Below are 14,341 nucleotides of genomic sequence, written 5' to 3' on the forward strand. Positions count from 1 at the left end.
TTTTTCCAGATACACAAGATGGCAGATAATGACGATAACAGCTGTTTTTTTTTGATTCAAGATGAAAAAAAAGGAAAAATGAATGAAAGAAACTGATTTCATGATGGGTTATGATTTTGAATTAATTGAATTTTTATTTCTACAACAAACACGTCTCAATGTATTGATACCATTTATCGTAAGTATTTTTCATTCAAATTTTTTTTCATTCATCTAACTGATATATATATTGTTAATTGTTTAGCGTCTCATACTTAAATGGCGAATACATCAAATTGTCAATAATGATGATGAAGATGGAAACAAAAAGATTGAATGTTTGAATGATGTACAGAAACAATTACTTTCATATACAATACTAAACAAACGACTTGAAAAATATCCACTGCCTTTGAATTATATACGACAATATTTAAAACAATTGATTCGAATTTTTGAACAAATTTTCGATACTGATTGCCTTTTGGATGAAATCTATCCAATATATGCTGATTTAATAAGCATCAAAACACAACAAATTGATCGATCATATCATCAAGATTTAAATGAAAATGGTATTGATCTTTTGGATCGTTTATGTCGATTGTTTGAAAACGATACAAACATTGGTTTCGTCACACATGTATTCGATATGTTTCGATTGTCGATAATTGAAACGAATAAAATTGTTAAATCTGGTACGACTGGTTTGAGAACATGGCCAGCAGCTGTTCATCTATTAAATTATCTACGAATACCGGAAAATTATCAGAATGTTCAATGGAATCGTTCAAATGCCTGGCATAATGTTGTTGAATTAGGCTCTGGATCTGGATTATTGGGAGTTGGCCTTATCAAATCTGGTTTCATTAATAACGGACATTATATATTCACTGATCATAGTCAGGCCGTATTGAAACACATTGAATTGAATTTATTCATCAATGATATTAATCAAAAGACAAACAATAATGTCCAAGTAGTCATACAGAAACTTGATTGGATTGATTATCAATTTTTTGATTTTTCTGCTTCCATTAGTGATCTGATAATTGCTTCTGATGTAATATATGACCCAAATTTTATCGAACCATTCATACAAACATTGAGAACAATGTTCAATGTTTATAAAAATGCTGATTCATTACGACGTGATCCTGATTGCATCATATGTTGTGCTATACGTAACCCAAAAATATTAGATATTTTTCAACAAAAATTAGAACAATGTAATCTAGAATGGCGTCAATTGAATCGTATCGAACGGCCACTTTGGGTTAATAGAATACAGAAACATGTTGATAGCATGTCCAATGATATTGTTATTGATGAAAATTTTGATTCCATATTTAAAACACATGATGATAATGTTCCATCGATTGTATTTAAGATTAATGCTAAACATTGACCATTGATAATAATTTATCAATAAATATTTTTGACTGCCAAAAATGGCATTTTACATTTAAATCTGGTCAATCTTTTTTTTTTTTAAATTGTCCTGGTTTGTTTGTTCACCGTCCATCCATCATTTTATAAATATAGAGCATGACTTGAAAATTTTTCGATTTGGATATCCAAGAGAAAACGGGAGAGAGAGAGACAGAGAATATGCAATCATTGAAATTCAACGTTATAAACGGTGATCATTTTTTTTTTGGTATCAATACATGAATTTTTTTTATTCATTCTTTTCTATCCATATTCACAGTGATAATTTTCAATTTCTTTTTTTTGGAAAAAATTAATCTTATCAAAATGGACAACTATCCACCGGTGTTGATGATGATGATGATGATGATAATCATTCATTTTTTAATTTTCAAATATTCATTAGCTGCTGTTGATGCTAACCACCACCACCAACAACAATGGTCACAACGTATTCGATCAAAAAAATTTGATCATCATGATGATGGCCTATTGGTTGCATCATCATTACTACATAGGCCACTATCATTTGCATCATCGACCAATGAAGAATCTGTTCTATCTGGATTATTTAAACGACATAAGAATGCTATTATGAATAGGAATCATGCATTAATTTCAATTTCACATCCACATTATTCACTTTATTTTCCACCATATCCAAGCTATTTGCCACAACAAAACGATTTATTAATGAATTCATTAATGCCATTTAATCCATCATTAATATCTGTTATGCCTGAATATAGCGTTGTACCACCAACAACAACAATGTTGCAATTATCACCATTAACAATGCCGAATTATCTTCAACATGGTCATACAATACAATCACATACATCACCAGTTATTATTCCAAATTCTCCTATTTATAAAAATGTTGCCAATTCTCCAACAATCTCAAACAATGTTCAACAATTTGATGATCAAACCACACAAAATGCTAATGATCGTTATCGTCATCATCATCAGAATAATAAACATAAAATTCAAATTGGACAAAAATTTTCACAATCAATCTATGCAAATAGTAAGTACACAAGTTCTCAAGTATTATATTAATTAATATTCACACATTGATTGATTTCATAGGCCATAATTTACGTTATGAAAATCCTCAAATGAAAAAAAAACCAACCGGTGGTGGTGGTGGTGGTGGTAGTCAAACGTTGGATATGCTTAAATCTGAACAAAAAAATTATCATCAATATCAATTGCCAGCACAATTATCATCAATTGCTAAAAATCCTTATTATGGTGTTCTTGATGATGATGATGACAATGATCGAGATGTTGCGACTGATAATGTGGGCAATGTGGGTAAAATAAAATCATCATCATCATCATTAATCGATATTGATGATTCTAAACGTCAAGATTCCAAAGAGGAGAAAGGCTTTTTCTAATCATTTTTTTTTTTTGATCAATCAAATTTTTTTTAATTCATCATCGCCATTAAAATTTTATTATTCATCATCATCATTATCAGCATCAACGTCATCATCAACGTCATATATTTACATCCACAGTGAAAAAAAAACACAAATTCATTGAAAATAACGAAATAATTCAATATAATAAAAACGATATATATATAAATACAAACAAACAGACAAACAAAATAAAAATAAAAATAGATTGATTGGAAATTGGAAATAAATATATCAATAATTCAAAAAAAAGAGAAAAAAAATTATCAAACTAATAATAATTCTGTATGAGAAATGAGAGAACAAAAAAAAACAGAAAAAAAAATTCTTGATTACAGAGTCATCATCATCATCATCATCATCATCAGTTTACAGATATACAATACATATGTTATTATTATATGTAAAGAAAACAAAAATCAATTACATTGAATGGTCATTATTAGAAACAAAAAAAAATTTTATAAAAGATAAACATTTGAAAAAGTTTGTAAAAAAAAAGAAGAATACAATTCGTAGGGAGGATTTTTGTTTCTCTTAAAATTAATAATTTTTTTTGTCTTGTTTTGTTTTGTTTTAAATTCGGACTAGAAAAAAATGGAAACAAAAAAAAATTCAATAGGAATCCAGTGTTAATTAATAATAAAATATGAATCAAAAAAAAAATATTGAAATTAATAATCATATATAAATCGATATGATTTCATCATTATTATTCTGTATCGATTGATTCTGTATTGATGAAATATAAATTCTGTGTGTTGTTATTATTATTATTATTAATCAATAAATCTTGATTTGATTGTAATGATTGTTGTTTCATTAATAATTCTTTTTTAGCTTCAGCCAATTGATTTTCAATACGACGTTTCTGTTCTTGCATTACTTCTTGATTTAAATAGCTAACAGATTTTGGTCTACGTCCAACCTGGCCACGACGCATATAGAATGTAAAATTAAATTTTGATTCAGGAAAATCTTTACGATGTACTTTAAGATGTTTATTTAGATGATCACTACGGCTAAATCTTTTATGACATATTGGGCATTCATATGGTTTATCATTCGTATGTGATCGTCGATGTCTTGATAATTCATCTGAACGTGAAAATTTCCAACTACAATCAGGCCAATCACAAGCGAATGGCTTTTCACCAGTATGACGGCGAAGATGTGCTTTTAGATGTGATGATTTTGAATAAATTTTACCACATCCATCATAAGTACATACAAATTGCCTATCAGCTGTAGTATTGTTTATCGATTGTTGTTGATTCGATGATATTGATCGTTTTTTATCAATTGTTTCAATCAAATTCGATTGTTCCCCAGTACCAGATAAATGACCATTGGTTTCCATCATTGTTTTCGACTTCGATGTTGTTGTTGTTGACTTTTGCTTTTTATTCACTTTATTTGTATTCGATTTATTCGTATTATTTACATTTTTCGGTGGTCTACCAATTTTTTTCGGTGCTGTCATTGTTGTTGCTGTTTTCTGAATTTCCGCTTTAGGTTGTTGTTGTTGTTGTTGTTTTGGTTGAATCAAATTCGATCCATTAAACTTAGATGGCGCTATAGATACTGTTGAATTCAAATATTCTTCAAAAATTTGATTCTGTGAAATATTATTATTATAACATGAAGATTCTATTGCTGTTGCTGTTGCTGTTGTTGATGGTGATAATGTTGATGTTGATGATAATGAACCAGTAATAATATCTCCATGATCATTATTATTGTTACATTGACGATTTGAATTTGGATCAAGTTTGAGTGTAATTGAGTGAAAATCATCATTTCGATTACTGCTATTATTACCATAGTAATGATGATTGTTCGTATGATAGGTACTTGTATCGCTTAGAAATGGATCATAACTATAATCATGATTCTCATTCGAATTATACAGCTGATCTAATGTAGATGTATTTGTTGTGGAATGATTGAAAATTCCTAATGAATGGCTATGATGATTATGATCATATGTAGATGAATATGTCGGTGAAATAGAATCCGTTAATGTTAATGTTGATGATGAATTCATTGAAATTTCTGTATCGCTACCTATTCCTGAATCATTCATCATTAATGATGTTGATGTCGATATATTTGATGATGATGATGATGATGACGATGATAGTAGTGATGGACTAGATTTATTTGATTCGATTATTGCTGATTTATATTGATGATCTATTTTTTTTTTGGACAAGAGGGGGAGAATGAGAATAGAATCATTATTATACAAATCAATTTATGATGATTAGATCGATATCTTACCAGAATGAATGTTATTATTATTGTCATTAGTTTGAATAGAGAATTCATCTAATGTTGAGTTTCTATTCATATCATAATCGAAATTATTCATTTGTGGAGAATAATGATACTGTTGATGATAATGTTGACGATTTGGTGAAAATCCTAAATCAGTCATCATATCGAATTCGTGATTCAAATCTGGCCAATTTGTTGATATATCATCAAAAATCATCATTGTTGGATCTACCGGAAATGATGTTGATGGTGATGATGATGATGATGTTGATGATAAAGGCCATAAATCATTGAGACCTAATTTTGTACTATATGAATTGTTGTTATACAATGATGATTGTTTATTATCAACACAATCATTTATTAATGAAATTGAATGATTAATCGATGAAGAATTTGTTGATGATTCTTTTCTTTGTGTCATCATTAATGAATTATCATTGACGAAAATGTCCGATTGGATCATGTTTATCTCCTCATCATGCATGTCCATTGTTTCTGCTGTTGCTGCTGCTGTTGTTGTTGTTAGTTGTTTTTGTTGCATTTGGACAATTTCCGAAATCAAACCGGATGATGGTAATGAAGATGGCAGTGGAATTGGCTGCGGCTTCGGCTGTGTTGTTGTTGTTGTTGTCGATGATGTTGATGTTGATGATGATGATGATAACAGATTTTGATTATTGGTCATTTGTTCAAGTTTTTGTTGTTGATCAAAAAATCGATCAAAATCATCGAATAATATTGAAGATGTAAGCAATGAAAATGATGATGGTGATGGCGATGATAATGACAATATTGAATCATCAATATAAGAAAAATCGTTTGTACCAAATATCGATTGATCGTTGACAAGTGCCGGCAATGAATTTGGTTTCTGTTGCTGAAATTGTTCCTGTTGTTGTTGTTGTTGTTGAGGATGATACAATTGTTTGGATTGGTCGATCGTTGAATTTAATGATGTTATTGAAATTGATTCAAAAGACGATGATGATGATGATGAGCCAATATTATCGAATAATAAATTTTTATCTGGATTTATTGGCGAAATATAATCATCAACATAATTATTATTATGATGATTATCATAATCATGTTTTTCATTTTCAAATAAAATAACGGAAATACTTGATGATGATGATGATGATGATTGGACATCATTTTCCAAATGATTCATGTTTTGAAAATTTTTTCAAAATGATTAACTTTTTAAATGAAAAATGAAAAGAAAAATTTTTTTTTTATTTCATTAGTTAATCAATATATAACAATAATGAATGAATCAAATACTAAAATATAAACTAAAATGAAAATTGATCGCTTTTTAAAGGATTTTATTTTCATTTTCATTTTCATTTTTTTTTTTTTTGGCTTGACCTGTGTGAGTATGTGAGTATGTGTGTCTGTGTTAACGTTTATCTCTCTCTATGTGTGTGTGTGTGTGTGTGTATGTCTTAACATTTTAACGCAATGAAAAAGAAAAAAAAAATTATGATTGTTTTCAATTGTTATCTTTGGTAACAATTGTCATCATCATTAATTTCTGCTATATTTGTTTGTTGTATTGTGATATAAATGATGATGATGATGATTGACTTTCCATACACACACACACACATATGTCAATAATGATTGTGACATATATCAATCAATAACCCAATCATTGATTCTGTTTTATGATGTGATTTTTTTTTAAAAAAACTTTCTTTCTACCCCACCATTAGGTTGTATTCTATTGTATTTGGTTTTATCATACAACATACACACACACAGAAATAGAAAGATTGATGAAATAGATTACTATACAATAGCAATTCTTTTTTTTTTAAATTCCATGGTCAATTCAAATTAAATGAAAAAAAATAGATAACACATGAATAATCTTTATGTTGGCATTTTTTTTTTTTTTTTTTGGTACAATGATGATGTCTATTCTAATTATTGAATGAAATCCATTGATTTAAATGATGAAAAACAGTTTATCTTACTGGCTATACATTATTGATTAGAATTTATTATAGATCATGGCCAGATAATTTGATTTTTTTGTTTTTTTTTTTTGCTTTTCTTTCATCATTCTATTATTATATTTATGGATTTTTATTGTTTTCTGATTGAATGATAATTTTTGTTGTATTTTTTTTTCTCTTACCATCATATATCATGTATACATAATAGCAAACTGATAATATTCATATTCAATTGATTAAATCAAATCAAATCAAATCAAAAAAAATTTTTTATCATTGAAATGAAATTCAATAATGATATCTAGACTACTGAATGTAGACAATCGATCTATATCGAAACATATTGGATATATAAATACAAAAAAAATGATCAATATGATAGTGAAAACAACGGGAAAAAAAAGAACAATGATTTTTTTTTTTTGGGGGGGGGATAAAATTATAACATGAACATTTGTGAGGTACACATACACTCGCACACACACACACACACACAATTCGAGAGGAAAAAACAAATGGTACAATCCAATGTAGTTTTAGAATCCGGTTTCGGATTTCCAACCTGTAAAATATGAGAATAAGAAAACAAAAACAAACAAACAAGCAAAATAAAAAAAAACAAAAATTGAAAAAAAATTCCACACAAATCAAAAAAAAAAATAAGAAAAAAGATGTCATTACATTTTGAAATTGAAATTTCATCATCATCATCATTTTTTTTTTTAATTTTTGGTTGCTTAAAATATTAAACCCATTGCTACACACACACACATAGAGAGAAACGATAAACAAGTCGATATTAAATATGGTGTGTATGGCAAGAATTTCAGACACACACACACATTGATGACAGAATTGACCATAGTCCATCGATGACGATGATGATGGTCAATCATAATTGTTGTTTGTAATCAATCAAAAAAAAAATATATTGATCGATATCATCATGTTTTTATCTATTCACTTTAATCTTCAATATTTTACTTTATTACAATTTTTTTTTTAGAATAATTCATCCATTCTAATTCATAACATCTACAAACAAACATTAGTGTGTGTGTGTGTGTGTGTGGGTGTGGGTGTCCTATTTTTTTCTGGCTTTAAGATTCTGTTAAAAATAAGAAGAATCAAAAAAAAATAATAATAATATTCTGCATCATTACTAGAATAAAGTTGATCTTATTATTTTTATACATGTCACATTGTCTGGTTCTATATATTTATATTTATTATTATTATAATTCATAATTTCTTTTTTTTTTCATTCACTTTGCACTTTGGTCATCATCAACTATGTTGTAGTATTTACCCAGTGTAGTATGTTTTATTATTTATTTTTTTTTTTTTTTCATCCATCGGGTATCATGGATATTAATCAAGTTGATGATGTCGTCATCATCATCATCATCATCATCAACATTGTTGTTATTAATATTGTTGTTGTTGTTGTTGTTGATGGTAAACTACACACAAAACACACACACACACACACACATCCATTATATTACTATTAATAATAATAATAATGATGATGATATGGCTCAAAGTGTATTCAACATTTTCATTTTTTTTTCAACTCATCCTTTTATCTTCTTGGACAGCATACTTGAATCTTTTCACATCATTTTTTTTTTAGTTCTCTATGCCTGGTTATTCTTGCCATTCTTCATATTACTATTCTATACATTTTTTTTTCATTCAATTCTAAAATCAATTGTATATGGTTGAATATAATATTTGGATACCACTATATCTATCTATCTATCTATCTATCTATCAATCCATTATCAACGGATGTCGACATAGTGTTTTGGACAACAATTCTATTTACTATCATCATCATCATCATCATTGCCAACACAATTGAAATCCAATAATAATGATGATGAAGGTGATAATAATAATAACAATAATGATGATGATACAGTTGGTATCTACTACTTTTTTTTATTATTATTGGAAAGAAATTTAATTATCCTCATCTAAATCAAAATCTGAGTCATGTTTCATTTGATAATAACTAAAACATCATACAATCTTACTATCTCTATCTCTGTCTGTCTGCCAGTGTGTGTTTTTGTACGTGTGATGACGACTCATTGCATTGAATTTTTTTTTTGTTTTCTATGATCATAACAATTCTTAGAAAGATCAATCAAAAAAAAAAAAAGTAAAAGGACAAAAAAAAACTTAACAATTTAACAAAAATCTCCAAAAAAAAAAAAAATCTTTTTCACAATTCTATCAATGATTCGACAAGAAAAAAAACAAATAATCCAAAAATTCATTACAGGAATAAGAATAAAATCAATATTTGGTCAAATGGATTGTTGATGCAATCCATTTTCATTAGGCTAGATCAACTTACCTTTTTTTTCTCTCACTCTGTGTGTGTGTGTGTGTATGTCTGAGTTATTTGTAAGATTTCACTTTAGAAAATTTTAAAAATTTTTTTCTTTTTGTTGATGATGATGACAATTTCAATAAATAATCAGAGAAAAAAAAACACTAAACCACTATGATCTAGAAAATAACAAATTCAATTATTTTCTTCCTGTATTGCTACAAGTAGAGCAAAAAATCAATTAAAATTTTGATTACACATTGAATTACACACACACACACACAAACGGAATTTGAATGAAAATTATTATCAATGAAATTAAAAAACAAAAACTGTGTGTATTTTTATATGAAATTTTGCCATCATTCTGAATAGGAATGGTGGATGATTTACAGAATGAATCATATCAAACACAAAACAGTAAAGTGAAGAAAAAAAATTGATTATATTCGTGACGAGACATTGCCAAACACCGAATATAATCATCAACTGTGTATTAAATGAATGAATGGGAAAAAAACTCACAGATTCATTGTCGATCATCATCATCATCGTCGTCATCATCATCATTTGATGATATAAATACATTTTGTTTGTTTCTGTTTTGTTTTTTTTTTGTTTTCACCAGTGCCTGGAAGCCATCTATTTAGTAAATTTTTTTTTTATTTTCGCATAAAAATTACAATTCTATTACAATAACTACGATGTCAATTTTTTTTTCGTTGTTGTTGTTGTTGTTGTTGGTTGACAATTTAACGATATGAATCATTTACAATGGCCAAAGGCCAACACTGTGTATTGGTCATACACACACACACACACACACACACACACACACACGAACAAACGATGAAAAATCATTGAAACAAATCAAACAATTTTGATATTTGATAATTGAGAAAAAAAAATGATGAATGAATTTTGTGCCCAGCACAATGAATGATGGAATATTTATATATATATTGTGATGAATTGAAATTAATTAAGTGAAAAAAAAATGCATGAGTGTAAAATGTCACCAACCAATTCACAATATATATAAACTATAAACAATAATTTTCAAATTTCGGATATAAAACAGTAATAATACAATTGACATTTGAAAAAAAAATCAAACGATTATTTCATGATCAATGTTTGATGATAACCGGCTTGATCTTATGATCAATATAAATATATATATACATTGAGTTGGTTTGTATATAAATATTCACATTACATTACAAATGAGAAAGCACAAACTTGTTGAAATTTATTGAATCAACATATATTGTTTGAATGTTTGAAACGATTGAACCAAAAAAAAAAAAACTCGCCATACCATACCATACCATGCGTGTGTGCATGTTTTATATTCCTTTATGCAAACGAATCACGGATTTTCAATAATAAATAAATACAAAAAAAAATACAAAAAAAAAATAATCACATCACATCCAATATATGGGCAACAACACAAAACGACAAAACAAAAAAAAACACGAAAGAAAAACAAAACAAAATTGAAATAGAAATGAAAGTTTTCTTGCTTTTTGCTTCTTGCTTCTTGTTTCTTTATGATTTATTCATTATTCACACAAATTATTATTATTGTGGTCATTATTTATGCACTTGTTTTAGCATAAATGCTCATTTCCGATGATTATGGTGTCAAAATAAGATCATCATCATCATTGAAAATATGTAGAAAAAAAATTGACCAGAAATATGAGAAATCAATGATGATGAAAAAAAAAATAGAAAATAGAAAAGAAATGGAAATGATTTGAGAACAAGAGAAATATGGTTGTTGGTATATATGTTTTGATGATTGAAACCACAACAACAACAACAAAATTTTTTTTTTTTTTTACATGAGATTCTATTAGGATACCAATCATTGGTTGACAATCTTTCTTTCACACACACATACACACACACACAGTTAATTGAATATATTATTTGTATGTGTTGCTGTGTATTATTTGAAGAAAAATTATTATGGAAACGAATTTGATGTTTTCGTCGTCGCAATCGTCGTCATTCGTCGTCGTCGTTGTTGTTGTTGCTGTTGCTGTTGTTGATGATGATGATGATGATTATGTCAGTAACAATAAATGTATACTATACTTCAATAATAATAATAATAATAATCGGAATATAATCATTAATTAACCGGCTAAATTTATTTATGGTTTTTAAGATTTGTTTGATTATTATAATTGTAAATAGTAGTAGTAGTAGTAGCAATAGCAGTAGCAGTAATAGTAGTGGTGGTAGTAGTTGTAGTAGTAGTTTTTTTTTCTAAGAAGATACATATATGGATAGGATGGATCCGGTTTTTTTTTTAAATTTTGGCCAAAGTAAATCAAAAAAAAAAAAAAAAAAAACAAATGACACATTTATATAAAATGATGATCCAAATATATAATTTTTTGGATGTATATTTTTAATTGTATTTTGAATTGATGATTCATTTAATAAATAGAAAAAAAAAATCATGTCCAAACATTGTCACTTGATTGATTTGTTCATGTTTTGAAAATATAACTATTATATTCGTTATATTCGTTGTTACTGAAATTCAAACTACTGTTACATGCAATCATCATCAGATATATATAATGATGATGATGATGATGGTTAGTTTATACAACAACAAATATATCAACAAGTGTTTGGCAGCATGATGATAATTGAATCAATAACAACGTCTATGACAACGATAATGATGACGATGTATTATTTCAATTGCTTGTGTTGATAATGCTGATACATCTAACCAAAAAAAAAAAAAAAATTGCATAATGACGGCCACCGGTAATTAATTCATGTGTATGAATTTTTTTTTCTCTCTCTCTCTCTCTCTATCTCTCGCAATAATTCAAAACCATAATCAAAATACAACATTCAACAATGAATCATGTTCATCATCATTCATAATGGAATATATATATATATGTAGCAAAAAAAAAAAAAAAAACAAAGATTAGAAATTTTATGTTTCTCGGTGAAACAAAAAAAAAATTCCATAATCGTCTCTCTCTCTCTCTCTCTCTCTCTCTCTCTCTCTCTAACCACATTTTCAACGTCAATATAATCAATTTGGTTGTAAAAAAAAAAAAAATTACGACTACAATTTTCGTTAACCTAAGATTGATGAAGCTATTATTATCATCATCATCATCAAAAAAAAAAAAAAAAAATTGTATATTGCTCGACTATTTGAGCATACATACATCTTCTGTCATTTTATTATCATTTTTCTTGACTATTTTTTCAATAGTTTACAACAACTACGACGACATATTATCGACAACAATGACACTGGATCCACTTTCATGCTAACACGTTATTATTATTAGTTAGACCTTTATAACATTTGATGATGATGATGATAACAGAATGCTAGCAACGATTTGTCAAACAAAAAAAAACATTTTTTTTTAAGAAACAGACACACACTTACACACACACACACACAGACATTTTATATAAAGTCTAGGTCCAAAAGGCCAGAAAGAATTTGGAAAAGTATTCATAATCGAAAAAAAAATCAAAATCAAAATCAAAATCAAAAGTTTATCAGTCATATACATGTTTTTTTTGTGTGTGTGTGTGTGTGTGTATGTACGATATTTTCATATTTTTGTAACAAAATCTTGATCATCATCATCATCATTATCGTTATCAATATAGAAAAAAAACGAAACAAAATCATCATTATTATCATCATCACATTAATAATAATTCTATGTGCAATAAAAAGAAGAAGAAGAAGAAGAAAAAAAAATAAGAGACAAGTGAATGATCTCGTGTCTTGTTGTCGTTGCAGTCATTGCAGTTGTTGTTGTTGTTGTTGTTGATATTTTTGCTGTATACATTTCCATCCATTCATTCATTCATTCATTCATTCAATTATTTAATCACTCAATCAATATTCAACACACACACACACACACACACAAACAAAATTCATTCAGTAGTTTCAAGTAATCCTGAATGTTTTCATTGAATTTGATACATAAGATGATGATTAGAAATTGGATAATAGTATGGATAATATTGTCATCTCATCATCATCATCATCATCATCATTTGGTTAGTGCTCCTGTTGTTGTTGTTGTTCATTTTCATTCATTCTATTTATCTATACATATGCTACATATATATGTATGTGTTTTGGATGCAATCAATTTCAATGAAAATGAAAATGAAAATGAAAATAAAATAAAAAAAAAGTAAAATCAATCAATACAAACACAAAAGAAATGAATGTAAAAAATGTAATGATGATATATATTATATTACCATTGATGATTATAGTTATAGTTATTTTTTTTTGCCTATTGAAAATGATTGTCATCAATCAATCAATCGATTGATTGATTGATTGATTGTTTAATCCATTCATTCATTCATTCATTCATCCATTAATCGGAAATACTTTTTAATAATTAAAAAAAAATATATAATATAATTTGATATCATCTATAAATCATTTCAGTAGGTATTTTTATCATAAGTCATCATTGTTACGTAAATTGTTGTTGTCGTTGTTGTTGTTGTTGTTGTTTGTGTCATTTCATCTTGTTTTCATTACTTACAAATTGATGATGATGATGAACTATTGTCGTTATTTTATTTTATTTTTTTTTAATCATAAAAACAAGGTGATGATCTTACTCAAAAATAGAAAAATTCAATTCATCATCATCATCACATTCAAAGTTGATTGTTCGATTGATTAGAATTTTTGGTTGAAATTTTATATATTATATATAATATACATAACACATAAAACACATTCTTATTTTTTTTTTATATCACATATCAAATGATGATAAACGAATGAAATGAAATGAAATGATGAAAAATGATTAATCTGCTTGTCATTGTGACACATGTGACACATTGCCTTCATCATTGGC

The 14,341-nt window shown here is 27.3% G+C and overlaps 3 protein-coding genes across 7 annotated transcripts; 2 read left to right on the plus strand and 1 right to left on the minus strand.

The window, feature by feature from the left end:
• The first annotated feature begins 28 nt into the window (after positions 1-28).
• LOC124492524 (protein-lysine N-methyltransferase EEF2KMT) lies at positions 29-1,453 on the plus strand. Its single transcript, XM_047055443.2, has 2 exons — positions 29-178; positions 245-1,453. Exons 1-2 carry the CDS (start codon positions 83-85, stop codon positions 1,385-1,387), a joined length of 1,239 nt encoding a protein of 412 aa, XP_046911399.2. The 5' UTR covers positions 29-82; the 3' UTR covers positions 1,388-1,453.
• On the plus strand, positions 245-2,938 carry LOC142597536 (uncharacterized). The gene is made up of 3 exons (XM_075731142.1): positions 245-1,621; positions 1,691-2,440; positions 2,503-2,938. The coding sequence occupies exons 1-3, from the start codon at positions 1,591-1,593 to the stop codon at positions 2,814-2,816; spliced, it is 1,095 nt and encodes a 364-aa protein (XP_075587257.1). The 5' UTR covers positions 245-1,590; the 3' UTR covers positions 2,817-2,938.
• Positions 2,843-14,181, minus strand: LOC124499081 (uncharacterized). Of its 5 annotated transcripts, XM_075731138.1 has the most exons (4): positions 9,957-11,527; positions 9,456-9,649; positions 5,124-6,322; positions 2,843-5,036 (listed from the first exon to the last, which is right to left on the minus strand). In XM_075731138.1, the coding sequence occupies exons 3-4, from the start codon at positions 6,292-6,294 to the stop codon at positions 3,553-3,555; spliced, it is 2,655 nt and encodes an 884-aa protein (XP_075587253.1). In that variant the 5' UTR covers positions 6,295-6,322; positions 9,456-9,649; positions 9,957-11,527; the 3' UTR covers positions 2,843-3,552. The 5 variants fall into 5 exon arrangements, with proteins under 5 accessions (XP_075587253.1, XP_075587254.1, XP_075587255.1 ...); XM_075731139.1 differs by lacking the exons at positions 9,456-9,649; positions 9,957-11,527 and adding an exon at positions 14,018-14,181; XM_075731140.1 differs by lacking the exon at positions 9,456-9,649 and having other exon boundaries at positions 10,115-11,804.
• Positions 14,182-14,341: the final 160 nt, after the last annotated feature.

Source organism: Dermatophagoides farinae, chromosome 5 (genome assembly GCF_024713945.1).
Source record: "Dermatophagoides farinae isolate YC_2012a chromosome 5, ASM2471394v1, whole genome shotgun sequence".
NCBI lineage: Eukaryota > Metazoa > Arthropoda > Arachnida > Sarcoptiformes > Pyroglyphidae > Dermatophagoides > Dermatophagoides farinae.

Excerpts from the sequence above, each read along its gene's own strand:
- LOC124499081 (XM_075731139.1), bottom strand. The coding sequence starts at position 6,294 with ATGAATCATTTGGAAAATGATGTCCAATCATCATCATCATCATCATCA. Across the intron at positions 5,037-5,123 it reads TAATAATAACATTCATTCTG|ATCATCAATATAAATCAGCA; the intron begins GTAAGATATCGA and ends AAAAAAAAATAG.
- LOC142597536 (XM_075731142.1), top strand. The coding sequence starts at position 1,591 with ATGCAATCATTGAAATTCAACGTTATAAACG. Across the intron at positions 1,622-1,690 it reads GAAATTCAACGTTATAAACG|TGATAATTTTCAATTTCTTT; the intron begins GTGATCATTTTT and ends CCATATTCACAG. Across the intron at positions 2,441-2,502 it reads ACAATCAATCTATGCAAATA|GCCATAATTTACGTTATGAA; the intron begins GTAAGTACACAA and ends TTGATTTCATAG.
- LOC124492524 (XM_047055443.2), top strand. The coding sequence starts at position 83 with ATGAAAGAAACTGATTTCATGATGGGTTATGATTTTGAATTAATTGAA. Across the intron at positions 179-244 it reads ATGTATTGATACCATTTATC|CGTCTCATACTTAAATGGCG; the intron begins GTAAGTATTTTT and ends TTAATTGTTTAG.